The 18419-nt window shown below is 37.9% G+C and overlaps 1 protein-coding gene across 3 annotated transcripts in view; it reads left to right on the top strand.

Annotated features, from left to right (window-relative positions):
- The window catches only part of adamts6 (ADAM metallopeptidase with thrombospondin type 1 motif, 6), a 175890-nt gene that overhangs the window by 118268 nt on the left and 39203 nt on the right, over window positions 1-18419 (top strand). For 2 of the 3 annotated variants that reach the window (XR_012386164.1, XM_017358010.3), the window contains exons 16-18: window positions 5182-5284; window positions 8972-9105; window positions 15407-15530. Coding sequence is in view for 1 of the 3 variants with exons in the window: in XM_017358010.3 (XP_017213499.1) it covers window positions 5182-5284; window positions 8972-9105; window positions 15407-15530 (361 nt within the window). In the remaining 2 variants the exon portion in view is untranslated. Of the gene's footprint in view, window positions 1-5181; window positions 5285-8971; window positions 9106-15406; window positions 15531-18419 lie in introns of those variants that run through there. The other variant, XR_012386165.1, reaches the window with a different exon arrangement.

Below are 18419 nucleotides of genomic sequence, written 5' to 3'. Positions count from 1 at the left end.
AAACCTGACAGATGCACAAATCTAAGCTTGTTTTAATGAAACAAATATAAATATGCATATAATAAATAATACTGCTAATAATAATAACATTATACAAAAGCAAATTGTCACAGATAAACTGAAAATGCCTCTGGAATGAAGAAGCCATGAAAGTATGGTTTTTATATTCATGTAGGCTAGAAAATAAAATGTTTTGTAATATTTTAATCCTTTATATTTATGTCCTATATATCCTTATTATATCCAATATATCTTGAATATTTAAATTCTTTTTCATATGTAAAGATGTTTACGTATTGCTCTACATCTTGTGTGTATTAAGCAATGTGTTAGAGAGGCACACAACTAACGCGCTATTGAAAAATCTATTATAGTTTCTCAAAACGCGCCAGCAATGTACCTCAACACGTCTTTTTTTTAGATCAGAATGCCTATGGGCGCAGATAGCATCAAAATGACTCTTGCACCAAGCTGAAACTAGCAAATAACAATTGCGTCATGGCTTGCGCCACATTGTGCCGGTGTATAATAGGGCCCTAATAGTTTTTATTTGTTTTTACTGAATTCCATCAGTTACTGATTTCTTAACCCTTCTGAAGATAAACCATTTGAGTTGTGTTGTCAAAAAAATATCTGAATGTCTGAAAATGTGGGAACTTTTATATTCTATGCAAAAAATGCTCTCGCTGATAGTAATTGATAATTATCATTAACCAATTATCAATTGATTAATAACAATAATAGGTGTTATTATAATTATAATATAAAAAAATAAACAAAATGTAATGCATATTACCCCATATTACCCCATTTACTCACAGTTCGAACAATACTCAGGCTCAGTACAATGAAAGCTTCAAACCTATGGACAAAGATTGCAAATATTGTTCATAAAAAAATCAAATGAATGAGACTTGTGAAGGAGTTGAAGAAGTAGTTGAGAATGAAGTAAAGTTGCAGTGCCTATTTAAGACTCATGTTTTAAAAAAATTCTGATCATGTAATAAAAAAGACCAGAGCTATTTATTTAAAGGGTTAGTTCACTCAGTAATGAAAATTCAGATATTAATTACTCCCTCTTATGTCGTTCCATACCCCAGACATTTTAATTCATTTTCAGAATAGGGCTGAGCGTTATGACAAGTCATCTTATATCATGATAATCTATATCATTATATGAGATGACTTATATCGTGATATGAGATTTTTCTAACATGACATAGTACCAATTCTGTACATTTAATCAATTAATTATTTATACATATTGACCACATGACTATTTATGTTTTACATTTTAAAGAGTATTGTCTCAGAAATGTACTCGCTCATGTGTGGGCAAATAGCAAATGTTTTTATTACATTTGTAGAAATATAAAATACATGTGAATAAAACATAAAACACTTCTCAAAAACTACTCATTACAGTTCCAATTCAATTCAATTCAGCTTTATTTGTATAGCGCTTTTACAATGTAGATTGTGTCAAAGCAGCTTCACATAAATGGTCATAGTAACTGGAACAGTGTGGTTCAGTAACTGGAACAGTGTGGTTCAGGTTTTAGTGTTTAAGTTCAGTTCAGTTCAGTTTAGCTCAGTTCAGTGTGATTCCAGCATAAACATTAAAAATATGAAATGATAGACATTTTAAATGTATGCAGAACATATATTTTTACTTCATCAAAATACAAGCTAAGATATTTTAGATGAAATCTAAGAGCTCTCTGATCTTCCATTTACAGCAAGGTTCCTGACTCGTTGGAAGTTCAATACTTTTGTGCGCACATAAAACAAAAATAGCAACTTCATTCAACAGTTCCCCTTCGGATGGGGAACGGAAATGCTATAACTTAATCCATGTATGAGGATTTCGTACAGAAAGCCAATCATCTGAAAGAGTATGTAAATGGGCCAATGAATGCCAAATAAATTGGCAACGTCAGCTTGCTCACCTGAGGCTTGTTGCAATCAATTTAGCATAAAAGCACAGCAAAAGCAAGAAGATGCATCCTTTTTGATTCAGAGACTTGTACAGCCTTCTGAGAGAGTTGATGAGGGTCCCTCCTGCTGATATCCAGCGTTTTCGAGCCAACGAGAGCGGTCTCCTGGTCCAGAGTGTGTACAAGCGGTGGCAGACGGTCGAGCTGGGGTTCTCTCTTGTCTGGTGTTCTTTGGGTCCGGTTCTCCTGAACGGTGTTTATAAAGTTGCAAATTTCACTAAAAGAGCAACACAGTCGTCCAGCATGTTCTTTTCAGGATGGTGCTCCAACCGTGCGTTTCTAGATGCAGTGGATTCCTGTCCCCGGATGATGGGCACGAGCACTGCGTTGCATGTCTGGGGGTCCAGCATGTTAATGCGGTGCTCGCGGGCAGTTTATGGCGTTATTGCGATGCCATGTCTGTTGCGCAGTTAAGATTGCAGCTAGCCCTTGCAAAAGGGCGAACCACCCCAGCTGTCCCCTGCACTGCAGCAGGCACTCAGGCAAGTCTAAAGGTTCCAGTAGGAGATTATCCCTCACCTCCGGACCCGCAGACCTCCCGCTCCTCCAAGCGATCCATCCAAGCTTCGTGCGGAGGAAAGCGATCCGTCTAACCAGATGTCCGTACGTACGATGAGACCGGGGACCAGACGTCCACTGCTGCATCAGAGGGTGGGCTTTCATTGTCCGACAAATATCCAGACCTGCTCGCCCCCTCCGGGCAGGTGAGCGATGTCAAAACAAATCCTGAAACGGAAATGTTAGCCGTGCTTTCCTGGGCTGCTTCCACCGTGGGGTTGGAGATGGTTTATCCCCCAGCTCTGCGGCCGGACCGACTAGATGGGTGCTACATAGAGGACAAGTTGGCCAAGCCTCGAAGCCTCTCGTCCCCTCCCTCAAGGAGGTGCACAGTAGGCTTGCGCAGTCTTGGAGGGCACCTTTTTCTGCCCGTGTCCCTCCACCCTCACCACTCTTGAAGGTGGAGAAGCCAGAGGGTATGAGGCGATTCCTCAGGTCGAGCGCGCCATTGCTTTCAATATTTGTCCACGTGGCGCCTCTTCTTGGCAGGGTCCGCCTCGTCTCCCGTCCCGCCTCGTGCAAAACCCTCAGAGCCAGAGCTTACAAGGCTGTGGGCCAGGCTGCTTCTGCCTTGCACGCTATGCCACCTACCAGCGCTACCAAGCGCAGGCGCTGGCCCAGTTGCACGAGGGTGGGTCCGACCCAAGCTTGCTTCGCAAGCTCTGCACTGTAACCGAATATGCTCTTCAGACTAAGTCCGCTATATGTGCATTGGGGAGGACGATGTCTACATTAGTGGTCCAGAAGCACCTGCTCTGGCTAAACCTGGGAGGACGCTGGGAGGACGGTCTCCTTTCTCCCACTCCTTGAGCCCCCCCTCCAGAGCTGGATGTAAGGTGAGAGTGAATCTCCTGCCTCCAGCCCTTCCGCAGGACCATCGCACTTCCCGGATCAGCACACCCACTCCGTGCTGCCCCACTGCTGGTACGTCAGCGATTGTAGCTATGAGTCCATTAGCGAGAGCTCTGACTGCCTGGTTAGCGTGGGCCAGGCCTTTGTGGTGGCTCATACGCACAATCAGACTCGGCTACTCGATTCAATTTGCATTACAGCCCCCCAAGTTTCATGAGTGTGTATTACACCAGGGTCAGCCCCCTGTTCGCCCCTGTCTTGCGAGAGGAGATTGCTGTCCCTCCAGTCGAGTTGGAGAGCGGGTTTTACACCCTTTACTTCACTGTGCCCATGAAGGTGGCGTACTTCCATGTCTCCATTCTTCCATGCCACCGTCAGTTTCTGCAGTTTGCATTCGAAAGTCGAGCTTGTCAATACAAAGTTCTCCCCTTCAGGGTCTTTCTGTCTCCGCGGGTCTTCACCAAGCTCGTGGAGGGTGCCTTAGCACCCCTTCGGCTCGCTGGCATCCACATACTCAATTATCTCGATGACAAACTGATTTTAGCCCATTCTCGGGAGCAATTGATTATGCACAGAGACAAGGTGCTCTGGCCTGTTGGGGCTTCAGGTCAACCGAGAAAAGCGCAAACTTGCCTCTGTGCAGAGGATCTCTTTTTTTGCGCTGGAGCTGGACTTGGTCACCATGACAGCGCCCCTCTCCGGAGAGCGCACTCTGCTAATGCTGAACTGTCTGAGAGAGTTCGACAGCAAAATAGTGGTCCCACTGAAATTTTTTCAGAGGCTCCTGGGTCTCCCTCGCTTACCAGAGCCAGGATGAGCCGTGTCCCCCAGGAGTACGTGCGCACTCCACTCAGAGCATCGCATCCTTTTGGGCGCGTGCATGTGGCGCCTCTCTAACAGACATCTGTAGAGCTGCGGGCTGGGCGACACTTAATACATTTGCAAGTTTTTACAATCTGCGAGTGGAGCCGGAGGTCCCCAGCTCTGACTTAGCGGAGGAGTCACTCGCCGGCCCATTACGTTGTAGGTCTGCCCTCTGGTCAGCCCGCGTTTGGGTATAGATGCCCGCTATGCGTGATCCCCACTAGGCAATCCCATATGCTTATTCAGCCATGGTGCAATCCCCCCTCACAGGCAGACCCGTGTTTTTCCTCTCCGCTAACCATCTTATATGCGTACTCCCCCTTCTCAGGGCTAGTCCGTATATTCTGCCATCATAGCTCCCCATTTGGGTAGCAGGTGGCCTCCGCAGCGTCCTCCCCTTCGGGACTGCATGCTTTTCCAACGTACTGTCGTATTTAAATTCCTAAAAATTATCTAAGCACTTGCGGCTCCCGAAAAAATATATCTAAATCTGTAAATCTTTTTTGAAGTTGGAAAAGTAAGGACTAGGGATCATGTTGGAAGACCACGCCTCTCTATGATGCAGGTGCGCTCACGCTATGCCTGGCTATCCTCTCATCGGAGGCGAAGGTATGGTGCAGTCATTGTGCCGTTTTCCAAAAAAAAAAAAAACATCCTGTGAGTAAAAAGGAGTGAGTAGCAGAGTTGGTTTGGTTTAAACTCAGTATAATTCATTTGACTACAATGTTCACTTGCTGACCACCTCAAAACAGTGAACCATAATTTGCTGGTAGTTTATAATTTGTTCAAAGTAGTTCATAAAAATGTCAAACTTTTTTTATCAGAAGTGATTGTTGTGAATCTGCAATACTGTTGATTTCTTATGCTTCAGCAAGGCCTCAATTTGATTTGATTTGTTGTATGATTGCAGGCTTGTCCAGAAGGATCACGTGACTTTAGGGAGAAGCAGTGTGCCGATTTTGACAGCCTGCCTTTCCGTGGGAAGTACTACAACTGGAAGCCGTACACTGGAGGTGGGTTCATGAGCTACACAGGGAGCCGCTTTCTCCCACAGCCTTCCCAACGTCTGCTCCACTCACAATGTACATACTGGCTTGCTTTGTGTACTCTGCTAACACCAACACTGGGAAAGTCTCTTTGATGGTCTGAAAATTCCTCAGATTCCATCTTGAACACCATGTATCGCTAGTCTGTGTGAGTGAGTGAGTGTGTGTGTGTGTGTGTGTGTGTGTGTGTGTGTGTGTGTGTGTGTGTGTGTGTGTGTGTGTGTGTGTGTGTGTGTGTGTGTGTGTGTGTGTGTGTGTGTGTGTGTGACTATGTACATAAACATCTTTTAAAGTGTGACAGTTAAGCCTGTCAGTTTAATAGGGTAGTTCACACAAAAATTATTATTCTGTCATCACGTTGTTCGAAACGTTTATCACTTTTTTTTCTCAGTTTCTCAGGAACATGAAAGAGGAAGTCAATGGGGTCTAATGTCATATGGACACACAAGAAAACGTGTTTATGTTCCTTAGAAAAATGAAAATAATACAGGTTTGGAATAACTTGATGTAAATAATGACAAAATTGGTGAAATCAATTTCAAAAACTGCAACTTTTCGCTTCAAAAGAACATTAAAGAATAGTTTTAGCTGAAACTGTGACCCTTTGTGATTTATAAATAGAATGTCAAAAGCTAACGGCACTTTGAGAGTCAAAATACAGACAAAACTAAATTTATTTGCATGTCCTCTAACAATAAATTCAAGACTTATGAAGTTAAATGATCCGTTTGTGCAAGAAACTGAACATGATTTAAAACATGGTTACATTTAATCCACAGCTATAGGAAATTCTGCAGAACACAGAAGCATCCTGTTGTATATATGTTGTAGACTTCCTGTCAAAAGTCTTGTCTTTGTTTTAGGAAAAACAAATAATAACTTGATTTCTAGTTGACCATTTGGTATCAGAAGTGGCTTGTATGAAAGGCAAAGGCCTCTAGATTAAGCTTATTTTATCAGAATAAAATATGATCATGTCTTGATTTTTAATTATTTAATTGAGATCTGACTTTGCTTAGACAAAAGTTTTGTCACTTAACAGAAATAATGCAAGGTATAGAATATAAAGTCATGGTGCAGTGGAAAAAAAAAATATTGCGTATGACCCCCATGAGCTTGGAGGACTGCATTCATACATCTCTGGAATGACTCAAATAACCTAATAATAATAAAGTTATCTGGACTGCCAAAGAAAGCATTCTTGCAGGACTCCCAGAGTTAATCAAGATTCTTTGAATTCATATTCAATGCTTCCTCTTTCTTCTTACACCAGACAAGCTCAATAATGTTCATGTCTGGTGACTGGGCTGGCCAGTCTTGGAGCACCTTCACCTTCTTTGCTTTCAGGAACTTTGATGTGAAGGCTGAAGTATGAGGAGAAACGCTATCCTTTTGAAGAATAAGCCCTCTCCTGTAGTTTTGTAATGCAATGGGCAGCACAGATGCCTTGATACCTCAGGTTGTTGATATTGCCATTCACACTGCAGATCTCTCGCACTGGTCCCAATAGGTTTTCTGCAGTATTTGTCATGACTGGGATGCAGTTCAACTGATGATCCATCTGAAAAATCTACCTTCTGCTGCTTTTCCAACTGATCAACTAGAAGTCAAGTTATTATTTGTTGCTCTTACAACTGGGATCGATGACATAAATTTTGTCAGCCAGTGTATATTATACTTTGGGAATCTGAAAAATCAGTCTTGCCAATTGAGATCACACATGCAAACATAATCCTAACTTTTGTAAAGATCCAGACGTGTAACGATACATAAATGCTATGTTTTGGATTGGATCATGGTTTTGGAGCCATGGTACGGTTAGGTTCTTTTTGATTTTGAAGGCCGGTTTGATTCTGAGAATTTTGGAAACCTTTTTTGATTCATTATACGGAAATCGATTGACTTAATTCAGAGTAATTGTTCCTCAAGCACTCTTTTTCTTATAGAGACATATTTCTCAGATTTTAAATGTTTTAAGTTATGGTTGTACTGTCCTTTTAAACTGAAAAAGACTCCTAAAGAGCTGTCAGTTCTCTTTTGACTATTAAGAGCGTGCTCAGGACTGTTTGCCGATGCTGTAGATTAGTTTCAGTTTCTTGCATCATAAGCTCAAATCATAAGACCACACTGTTTTGTCAGAAGCTATTATTGGTTTAGTTTTTTTCAAGGTACAGGTTGTTGTTGACATGAATTTCCTGTATCACCGAGAAGCACAGTTTTGGCTAAAATATTCTTCTTAATAATAACCTACAGTTGAAGTCAAAGAAGCCCCCTTTGACTTTTATTTTCTTTTTTTAAATATTTCCCAAATTATGTTTAACAGAGCAAGAAAATTTTCACAGTATGTCTGAAAATGTTTTTTCTTCTAGAAAAGTATTATTTGGTTTATTTTAGCTAGAATAAAAGCAGTTTTTAATTTTTAAAAAACATTTCAAGGTCAAAAATTTTATCACCTTTAAGCTATTTTTTTCGATAGTCTACAGAACAAACCATCATTATACAATGACTTGCTGACTTGCTTAATTACCCTAATCTAAGTTAGGCCTTTAAATATCACTTTAAGCTGTAAAGAAGTGTCTTGAAAAAATATCTAGTGAAATATTATTTAATGTCATCATGGCAAAGATAAAATAAATCAGTTATTAGAAATGAGTCAGTTCTCAACTATAACGTTTAGAAATGTGTTGAAAAAAATCTTCTCACCATTAAACAGAAATTGGGGGAAAAAGAAACAGAGGGGCTAATAACTCAGGGGGGCTAATAATTCTGACGTCAACTGTACATCTTGGCTGAGCTGATTGTAAATCAATTATCCCTTTATATCTTTAATAATGTATCAGCATAAAATTCCATTAAATTGATAAAAATGGAAAACAAAACCCTTACCTCTGCACCACCACCACCCCAATCTTTGACCCATTGATTCTTTCGTTGTGTCTTTTTGTGACTACCAAACTGCTTTGAAAAAAGTGAAGCCAGAAAGCCCAAGGGGAGGGTGTATTTCTTGTTTACAACAAATTGGCCTGAACCCAATAAACAAAGAAAAGCTGCAAGAGATAGAGAGGCATTTCCAAAACATTCTGACAGGAAGTTCACAGCCGGCTCCATCCTCCCCTTATCTCACTGCCCCATAATAAGCATTATCATTACCAATTGTTTGGCTCTTAAAACTCATTTTGGAGGTGAACTTCACTTGTACAGTCTATGATAACCTTTGTAGATCTCCATGATTTTTGTTGGCAGCTCTGTTAATCTCTCCCCGTGTCGGTGCAGTAATGATGTCAGGCGAAACGTTCAGATTCCACTATGAGTAATGCCTCTCTTGTGCTCGAGTGCTTTGACTGGATTCTTAATATCAACAAAGGCATAAAAGAAAACCGTGGGCCCCGTCTGAGAAGCCCGGCTGCAAGAAAAGCAGTCAGTGAATCACTTATCAGTGCAATGCTGCTGAGGTGAGAGATTGACTCTGTTATTCCATATAGATTTTGAGTTTATCGTATGAAATAAATCGTGTCCGCCTCTCAGACATTTCTGGGGTGTGAATAGGTTTTCGGGGACCTCGGGACCCATCAATAACCTGATAAAGGGTTCCTCTGGTGTTAAAGCGAGTGAGTGACATCAGCTGTTTGACCATAAACTTGACGTGTTTTTCAGGTGGAGTGAAACCGTGTGCTTTGAACTGTCTGGCTGAAGGCTATAACTTCTACACTGAGCGCTCGCCTGCTGTCATTGATGGCACGCGCTGCCAAGGTGACTCGCTGGACATCTGCATCAACGGAGAGTGCAAGGTGAGTCTACTGCCTAAATCTGACCTGCAGTGATTTTATTTTATGTATGAGAGGTATCATTTCACTGCATATTTCTTAAGCTGCATGCTCATTTAAATTTGTCATGAAAAGCTCAAGTGAGGAACAGTCTCAAGTTGTTCTGAGATATAAGGTTAGAAAATTTTTGAACATGTCAACTTTTTTTCAGAAAACCTAGTTTTAAAGGTGCTGTTGAGTTGGAATGTTTTCCAGATGTTGGTAACAACCAAAGTAATCCATATAAATAAAAAAAACAAAACTAATTAGACAAGAAATGAAGTTTACTCACTCACTTTCCCTCAGCTTAGTCCCTTATTTTATTACCACGGATACCTTTCCAGCCACAACCCGCAACTCGTGAACCCTCATTGCTGGGAAACACCTATGGAGTCTCTCATCCACACACACTCATACACTACAGCCAATTCAGTCTATCTAATTTACTGATACAGCATGTCTCTGGACTGTGTGGGACACTGGAGCACCTGGAGGAAACCCACGAGAACATGCAAACTCCACACAGAAGCACCACCTGGTCCAGCTATGATTCGAACCAGCGACCTTCTACTTGTGAAGTGACAGTGCTAATATTTTCCAAATTATGTTTAACAGAGCAAGGAAATTTTCACAGTATGTCTGATAATATTTTTTCTTCTGGAGAAAGTCTTATTTGTTTTATTTTGCATAGAAAAAAAGCAGTTTTAAATTTTTTACAGAACATGTTAAGGTCAAAATTATTAGCCCCTTTAAGCTATATTTGTTTTAGATACAGAACAAGCCATCATTAAACAATAACTTGCCTAATTACCCTAACCTGCCTAGTTAACCTAATTAACATAGTTAAGCCTTTAAATGTCACTTTAGGCTGTATAAAAGTGTCTTGAAAAATATCTAGTAAAATATTATTTACTGTCCTCATGGCAAAGACAAAATAAATCAGTTATTAGAAATGAGTTATTAAAAGTATTGTGTAAAATGTGTTTAAAAAAAATCTTCTCTCCGTTAAACAGAAATTGGGGGAAAAAATAAACAGGGGGGGCTAATAAATCTGACTTCAACTGTACATTAGCAGGATGGATGCTATTAACCTCTGGCTATTAACCTCTGAATGTAGTTATGCAAACACCTGCAGCAATCTGGTTGAAAGATCTGCTTGTCGTGAATGGCAGATTAAACTGCTGTGTTGAACTGTCATGCCATTAAAAACTCCCCACAATTAAGATCTAGCTTGTTTAAAGCCTATGATGTTCACTGCCTCTTTGAGATACAATAAAGTGAGTCTCACTCCAAACAAAAAGCACTGCATCAAATTCTACTGTTTCATGTTATGTCTTGAACATTTATGTGACCATAGTATTTTTAATATATATTCCTGCTTTTCATAGTGCTTATTTACACTGCCTTTTATCTAACTGCAAGCTTAAATCTATTTAACGGTCTATTTAATTTAACGTCAATATAGATGCTGTAAAAGAAACCCTAATACATTGACAACAATCGCATCAACTTTTCACTAGGTTTATCTGTGGCTGAAATGTGGAAAGATGTGTCAATGCCCCAAAGTCTGTCCCGAAGCCTGCATGATCTTTTACAAAAAGAGTACATACTTTCAGAACGTAGTATAAGTAGGCGGGACGCTTGAGAAGCAAGCAGCAACAAGTTCAACAACAATGGCGGATCTCAGAGCTGTGTTTGTGTTAAAAGCGCTTCTAAGTCTATTAGTACTATTGCAACTAAACAAGGTAATGCTATGTCAACTAGACGACATAATACCATTGTATTCTTGTGTTTATGTCTGTACTCAGCACGCTGAATGACTTCAAGCACATTCTTACTGCATTTCTCTTTGACTTTTGTCCTGTTGCTCTGTCAGTGTTTGTTTACTATGCTACATGCTGTGTTCCAATTCCCATTGTACATGTTATGTACTTTTTTCAAGTGGTACTTACTGCAGAGCCACTTGGGCAGAGCGTGTACTGTATGTAAGCGGTATATGACTGGATTTTGTAGTCCATGAAATGGCGGATTTGTAGTCCTTTGGCGATCTGCAACCGCTAGATCGCAGTTGATCAATTATGTTGCTTAGTTACGTCTCCTGTCAATCATCTTGAAACATCATTCACATTTCTTTTACATTTAATTACCTACCATATAGAGATGTGTTAATCTGCCATTCGGGAGTTTTCCATAGAGAGAAATCTCCCCAGGTCTTTAGATAATCATACATTCAAATGTCCAAACCTTCTATATTAAATTTTTATATAAGTTTGCATTGTTGTTGCAGATGAAATATGAAGTGGAAAATGATTGAAATATTTTCCAGTTGGCTAGATATTGTTTATGGGTAATTCAACCAAATTTATCAAAGCCTCTACTTGATGGTTGGTCTCACGCATCTGCTATGTTAGTAGTTTGTTTTCACTTTTTACATGAGTTTGTAGTTGTAATTGAATTCACATCCAACACACAATGTATTGAGGTCAATATTATAGGTTAGAGTTCAGACGGTCCTACACTTCAAATTTTTACCAGAAATAGTAGAGCATTTCATTGCCTAGTAGAACATACTATGATTTGGAACATACACATTTTATTTTCAAATACAGTTTAGGATGAATAGTATGCAAATTGGCACGCAACAATGGTTTTGGCTTAAAATTATGCTTTATTCTGATTAACTTGGTTTTAAGTTTCTTTCATGCATCTTGAAAGGATATATATTTATGAATGCGAAACATTCAGAATCTGCTCAACAACAAAAAACACAATTGATGCCGTGTGTACGTAGCCTAAAATGCAAAATCTAAATCTAAACTAAAATGTTTATCAGTCATTAACAGTTTCCGAAAGTCAGACAGTCTACAGAACGTGCCAACCACTTACACAGAACAATGAATCCTAAATAAAGATTCAGAGCCTCTTATCAGGACAGGACAGCTCTGAATCTAATTGTGTTTTCTCAAGTTGGTTAGAAAGGCATATATAGACTAGTCGAGAATGATATTATTTCGTTTACAATATCACTTGTATAACAAATCAGCTTGACATAAAAGCACAACACTTTATTTTTTTGGGGGTTAAAATGGATTTCGAACTCCATTTAGAAAAGGTTTTGTCCTCAGTTTGGTATTTGTTAGGCTTACACATTGTTGTCTGCATCCTTGATTTATATGGTTTAAGATACTATTTTAATTGATCCCAAAGGCTTCCTCTTTGATCTGATCTGGAGCGATGAAATGCACACAATGTTCTTTTAAACTCTAAGGAATCGATCTGTGCTGCATCCAGCAACCTCTCATTGCCTTTTGGAGTTGACCCTTACAGTTTAATAATGGTGGGAGCACAGAGACTTTTTATAAAATCAAATACAAATCTTCAATCTTTTGTCTAGTTCACTGAATTGCAACTAATGGGTTGCAACACAAAATTAGGTCACCTGTCATTCTAAGATGAAAAATGTTATATAGTAAATATGTTAAATCGAAATGAAAATATCAACAAAAATATAGTGCATAATTGTGTGTACATTGAAAATAAAACAGTAGGATTTACTTTAATATACATTTATTCAGAAATTGCTAACAAAAGTTAAGATAATATGGAAAAAATTGTTGAGTTGAATCAACTTAACTTCACAAGTAGTTTCAACTTACAGTACATTGCATTAAATCAATGTTGCAGTGTGTAAGGAAAATTCTTTGAAACATTGATAAACACTTTTAAAAAGTTATAGTAACAAAAAAAACATGTTGGATGATTTATTGGTCATTTCATTTTAAAGTAAAATTGTAAGAAAAACTGAAAGCGGCCTATTTTCGAGTCGTATTATTGCACTTTTTACTTCAAATTTGGTTTGTGCAGTCACATTTTAAAGATATTGTATTTTGGTAGAAACCAGTCATAGATAAATGCCCACACTTACTATGTGCGTGACCTGGCCTAATGAGCAAAACCAAGCAAGACAAAGGAGAAAATGTACTACTACTGTGGATTAGCTTGTTGCCAGCATTACGACCATTCTATCAGCATGACTTAACACATTTGACACATGGAAATACATAGTTTGAGCCAATCACTATTTGTTTTGTGTGTGATAAAGAACAGAATGTTACTACCTTCATATTTTAAATATAATTGAATTTTAAATTGAAAGTTATTAAGTAATTTATATTATATTAAACTAACTTAAAGCGTAAAGTTGAATCACATTTAATAAAAAATAAGTTGAAATGTGAGTAACCTCTTTTAATAAGTGAAATTAAAACACAAGTTGGCCTATTCATCATAATATACAGTGTAGAAGTAGTGAAAGTATATTGTTGAAACTCATTTATTTTAATACCATACAAATGTAATCAAAGTTTTTTTTGTCCGGTCCAACTTAGTTTTTCGGCTTAAAATTCATTGATAATTTGGTTAAAGCCCGTCAGGTGAGAAAAATGCCCACGTGGACAGGCGGCGTGACTTGTACTCATGAACAAAATCAATACAGATGTACCATAATTTAGCATGTTGCTAGCATGCTTTTAGCATTTCTAACATCTTCCCACCATGATTTAACACACTTGGCACAACATTGTTAAACATGCGTCTAGAAAGAATGGCATCAGTGTGCAAACATCTAGAAAAATCTTAAAGGGTGCTCAATCAAGCCAAACACAATAGAAAAAAGTCCAAAAATCAGTACACTGATACTTTAGCTCTCAAAAGACAAATTTAATTTGACAACTTTTTAACCTACATGGTCTTCATCAGGTGATGATTTTTTAAGCATGTGTCTATCACATTTTTTTTTGTTGTAAATTGTTAAGTAAATTAACTTTACAAGTAATATCAACTTGTTTTTCATTAATCTGACTTAAAGTGTCAAGTTCAATTCCATTAAAAATAAGTGGTAAGTTAAGGCTAGAGGCCATGATGCTCCACCGGAAAAAGGTGGTTTGACATCTCTAGGTTCGAGGAAATTCCTAACCCCAGGGAGAGGAGGGTTGTTCACTTGTTCACAATTGAGGAAAGGATGGAATGTGAGATTGGCAGGCTGATTGACAGTAATGTGGTCAATGTACCAGTTCATTGTGGTGAAGGAGGAGCTGAGCCGAAAGGCAAAGCCTTTTATTTATCGGTCAGTTTACCTTCCTACTCTGACCTATGGTCATGAGATTTGGATTATGAACGAAAGGCAAGATCTCTGATACCAGTGGCTAAAATGTCTGGTGGCAGGGTGCACCCTTATAGATAGGAGGAGGAGCTTTGTCACCAGGGAGGATCTCGGAGTAGAACTGCTACTCCTCCACATTGAGAGAAGTCAGCTGAGGTGGCTCAGGCATCTGTTTCGAATGCCTCCTGGACACCTACCTAGGAAGGTGTTCAAGGCATGTCCCACAGGGAGGAGGCCTCTGGGAGGTCCCTGGACACCCTAAAGGGATTATGTCTCTCGGCTGGCCGGGGAATGCCTGGGAATCCCCCTGGAGGAGCTGGAGAAAGTGTCTGTTAAGAGGGAAGTCTGGGGTTCTCTCCTAAGACTTCTGTACACGTGACCCGGCCCAGGATAAGCAGAAGAAAATGAAATAAAAATGAAAGTTGAAGTAACATAAAAACATACATTGGCTTGACATATTGAACATATATATTACATATTTTTTTTAACAGTGTAAAAGTACTGCTGGTAGAAATCTAAAAGTGGTTTATTTTAGGATCAATGTCAGTGTAATCAAAGGTTGTTTGTTCATATCAACTTTATGGTATTTTGGCCTCAAATTCACTCGTACTTTGGTAAAAGACAGTCAGGTTAGACAAATGTCCACATGAACAGACGTGCCCTCGTGACCAAAACCAAGCAAGATAAAAGACAATTTGACACAACACAGATAAACATAGTTTGTTCCGACCACAATGTGCTTTGTGTGGTGAATAATTGACTGCCGAGACCATAAAACCAACAAAATTCAGGAACAAAACACTAGAACTAAACTGAAACGCTATAAATACACTGGAGCTCATGCCTCTGCAATTGTTTACGCACGTACAAAAATGTCACTTTTCATAATCAGCCTGTCATATCAACAGATTTCAAGGTTTGATTTAAAGTATGTTTTTATTTAATTTCGCACAGTGCTGTAAATAATCTCAGTACTCTGTTAAAATCACGGTCCTAAAGCGAAACCAGAGCCGTTTGTCTTTTTGTGTCAGATTGAGACCGAATGCAGCTGTGTGAATGACATGTTTGTCTGTGAATCAGATCTGAGGACATGTCTGTTTTTTTTTTCTGTCTGTGTTTCTTCAGCATGTTGGCTGTGATAATATATTGGGCTCAGATGCCAAGGAGGACAGATGCCGTGTGTGTGGAGGAGACGGCAGCACGTGTGAGCTCACCGAAGGCCTTTTCAACGACTCACTGCCCAGAGGAGGTCAGGAGGACACTCATACACCCCTCATAAATCAAAATCTACATTTCACCATCTTCTATAAGTTATCCATTGTCAGAAAATATGCAGGATGTAACCTACATATCCGTAAATTAGCAGTTTTCCATATTTAGTGATTGATGTTTTTATTTTTTATGCTTTTGAATTGCATTATGGGACTTTGATTTTTCTTCCAGCAACTTTTAACATTGAAAAGTTTTAAAAGGGGACTTTTATTAACATTTTTAATAGTTTAAAGTGATACATTTTCTAGGTTGGTGTTAAAACCTTGTTATAAACTGCCAGTACATTTTCTGTTATTTTACATACTTATTACTCTATATTTTTTCTTTTATATTATAATACTGTAAACTACTACAGGGTGTCCATGGGGTCATAAAAAGTATTAAAAGTTGATTATTCAATTATAAGAAAATTAAGGCCCTTAAAAGATATTTAAAAGTCTTAATTGTGTTTATACGAGGTCTTAAATTTTGTTCAAGCTCTGTCCATAGTGAGATAGTCCATAGACTTCAAAAAAAGGGTGAATATATATTTATTTTTCTCCTAATATTAACAACAGCGTGCTTGATCCACACGATTGGTTTGGGCTGGGCTGCGTCCGGCCAAGCTCCTCCGTCTGGGTGATGTCACATAATTTGCAACAAACATAGAAAGGTAATCTGATGCTCTTCACATGTACCGAAACCATAGAGCGAAAAGATGGGAAAATGTAAATTTGTGCACTCCTGGTTGGAGAAAGACAAGTTTAAACAATGGCTGAAGCCTGTCACTCAAAATAACTGCGTAATTTATTATTTTAATTTATTCAAGTTTTTTTCTTCTTCTGAGCTTATCTGAATTCTGTTGCTTTTTGTGTTTTATTGATTTATTTAACTAAACTGTTTATTAACAAATGTTTTTTTAAAATAAAGGTTTGATACTGATTAGAACTTGGTTGAAACTTGAGGTCCTAAAATATTCAGAGAAGGTCTTTAAAAAGTCTTTAAAAGGTATTGAAATTATCTTTAGGGTTCCTGCATATACCCTGGACTTAAAATGTCAATAAAAGTCACTTTGTTTAACTGTAGAGTTGAATTTTTAACATCAAAAGTGGACCGAGCAGAGATCAAGTTCCCAAAATGCAATTCACAACCGTAAATAAATGGAAAACACAGATATTTTTTACAGTGGCTGGTGTAACCAGAAAGTTAGAAGGTTTGATTCCAGACAATGTTGAAGTATGAAGAAAGAATTATATGGCAAGAGTTTCCTAATGGTTTTATTTTTATTTTTATTGTCAGTTGAATTCCTTCAAATTTATACATAAAGTACAACAACATTTTAAAATTATTTTTGCGGCTTGTTCAAAGAATCAACACAATTCTTGAGTTTTTTTTTTTTTGGACAACTTAATTGTTTTATTATCAAACTACATATATTTGTAAAAACAACCTAATTAATTAATTGATTTGTGTTGTTGGGACTACATGAAGGATTTGCATTGAACCCAGCATTTTTTTGCAGTGAATATTGAATTAAGAAACGTGAAACCTATTGAGAAGTTATAATTTACCCTCGCATTTGCTTGTTCATGCTTCTGTGCTGTTGGTTAATGGTCACATAACAAGCAAGTAAATTTATAATATTCTTAATGTTTTATTAGTAAGCATTTTAATTTGACTTTAAAATTAATTTAAATATATGTTTAGCTGTGTCTCAGTTGATATCTGCATTTAAACACTTAATTAAATCAAACAAAAATTATGAATAATGTTTTAAGCAAAAAAAGACAAACATATAATAAATTTATGTTAAATTAAAATTATTGGTAACACTTTAGTTTAGGTCACAACTCATGCTGTTAACTACTGACTTATAACCTGCCAATTATTAAGATACTAATTGTCCATTAGAAGTTATAAAGTATAATCCTATTCTGCATCCCTAATCCTACCCAAAACCCAAACCCAACTTCTACTTTACTTACTCTTATTAAACAGTGAATTAGTAGTTTATTAAGCTAGTAGTGCTAGTTAATGGTTTGTATATACAATGAACAGTGACCTAAACTAAAGTGTTACCATAATTTTAATTTAACAAAATGTTATTTCATTATTTAGCTATTTTGATATTAATTTATTTAACTCTACAGGCTTACAATACTAATTTATTTGACACTTTCAATTTCTAAATCCTTGAAGTCTTAAGCATGTATTTTTAGTGCGTTTAAAATTTTGTAAAACCTTTTGTCAAAAAAAGTGCTACCAAAATTCATGCTAAAAGTTCAACAAATGCAGAGATGGAGCATTGACTGTGGAACTTTCTAAATACGAAATAATCTACGCTGTGCATTCAGTAATTTTCAGAATTGCAATCACTGATTTAATAATTGTACTAAGCTACACAGCAATTTCTCTGCAGGCCTGTTTATTTATTTTACTATGACATTGGATATGGCTAAATATTATTATTGATTAGTTCACAAACTACCAGCAAATAACCCCTCATAATTCCTTATTCATAAAACTCTATAGGAATTGTCCCTGCAATTAGATGAACACGTGTATAATCTTTTGGATATCTAAAGTTTGTAAAGCATATCAAAACATAAAGTACAGTGCTTAGATGCTTAGATGTATGGATCAAGATTAATACAACAATTTTTCCTCATTCGTTCATTTGTTTTCTTTTGGCAAAAAAAAAGAGGAGCACAACGCAGACAAGCTCTCTCCTCAAAATCTCATTCCAGAGACGGGCCACACGTCTGCCAAACGCGACAAGTTTTTAATCGCTTTCCACTAGAGAAATCCCACTCGAAGAAAGCACAGCACAAGCCAGTGGAGGAACGCATTGTCTTTTTGGCAGTGGCTCCTGTCAAGGGGCCAACGG

This window comes from Danio rerio, chromosome 10 (assembly GCF_049306965.1).
Source record: "Danio rerio strain Tuebingen ecotype United States chromosome 10, GRCz12tu, whole genome shotgun sequence".
Lineage (NCBI taxonomy): Eukaryota > Metazoa > Chordata > Actinopteri > Cypriniformes > Danionidae > Danio > Danio rerio.
Note: the sequence above shows the minus strand (reverse complement) of the source record. Positions and strands in the feature narration are given on the sequence as shown.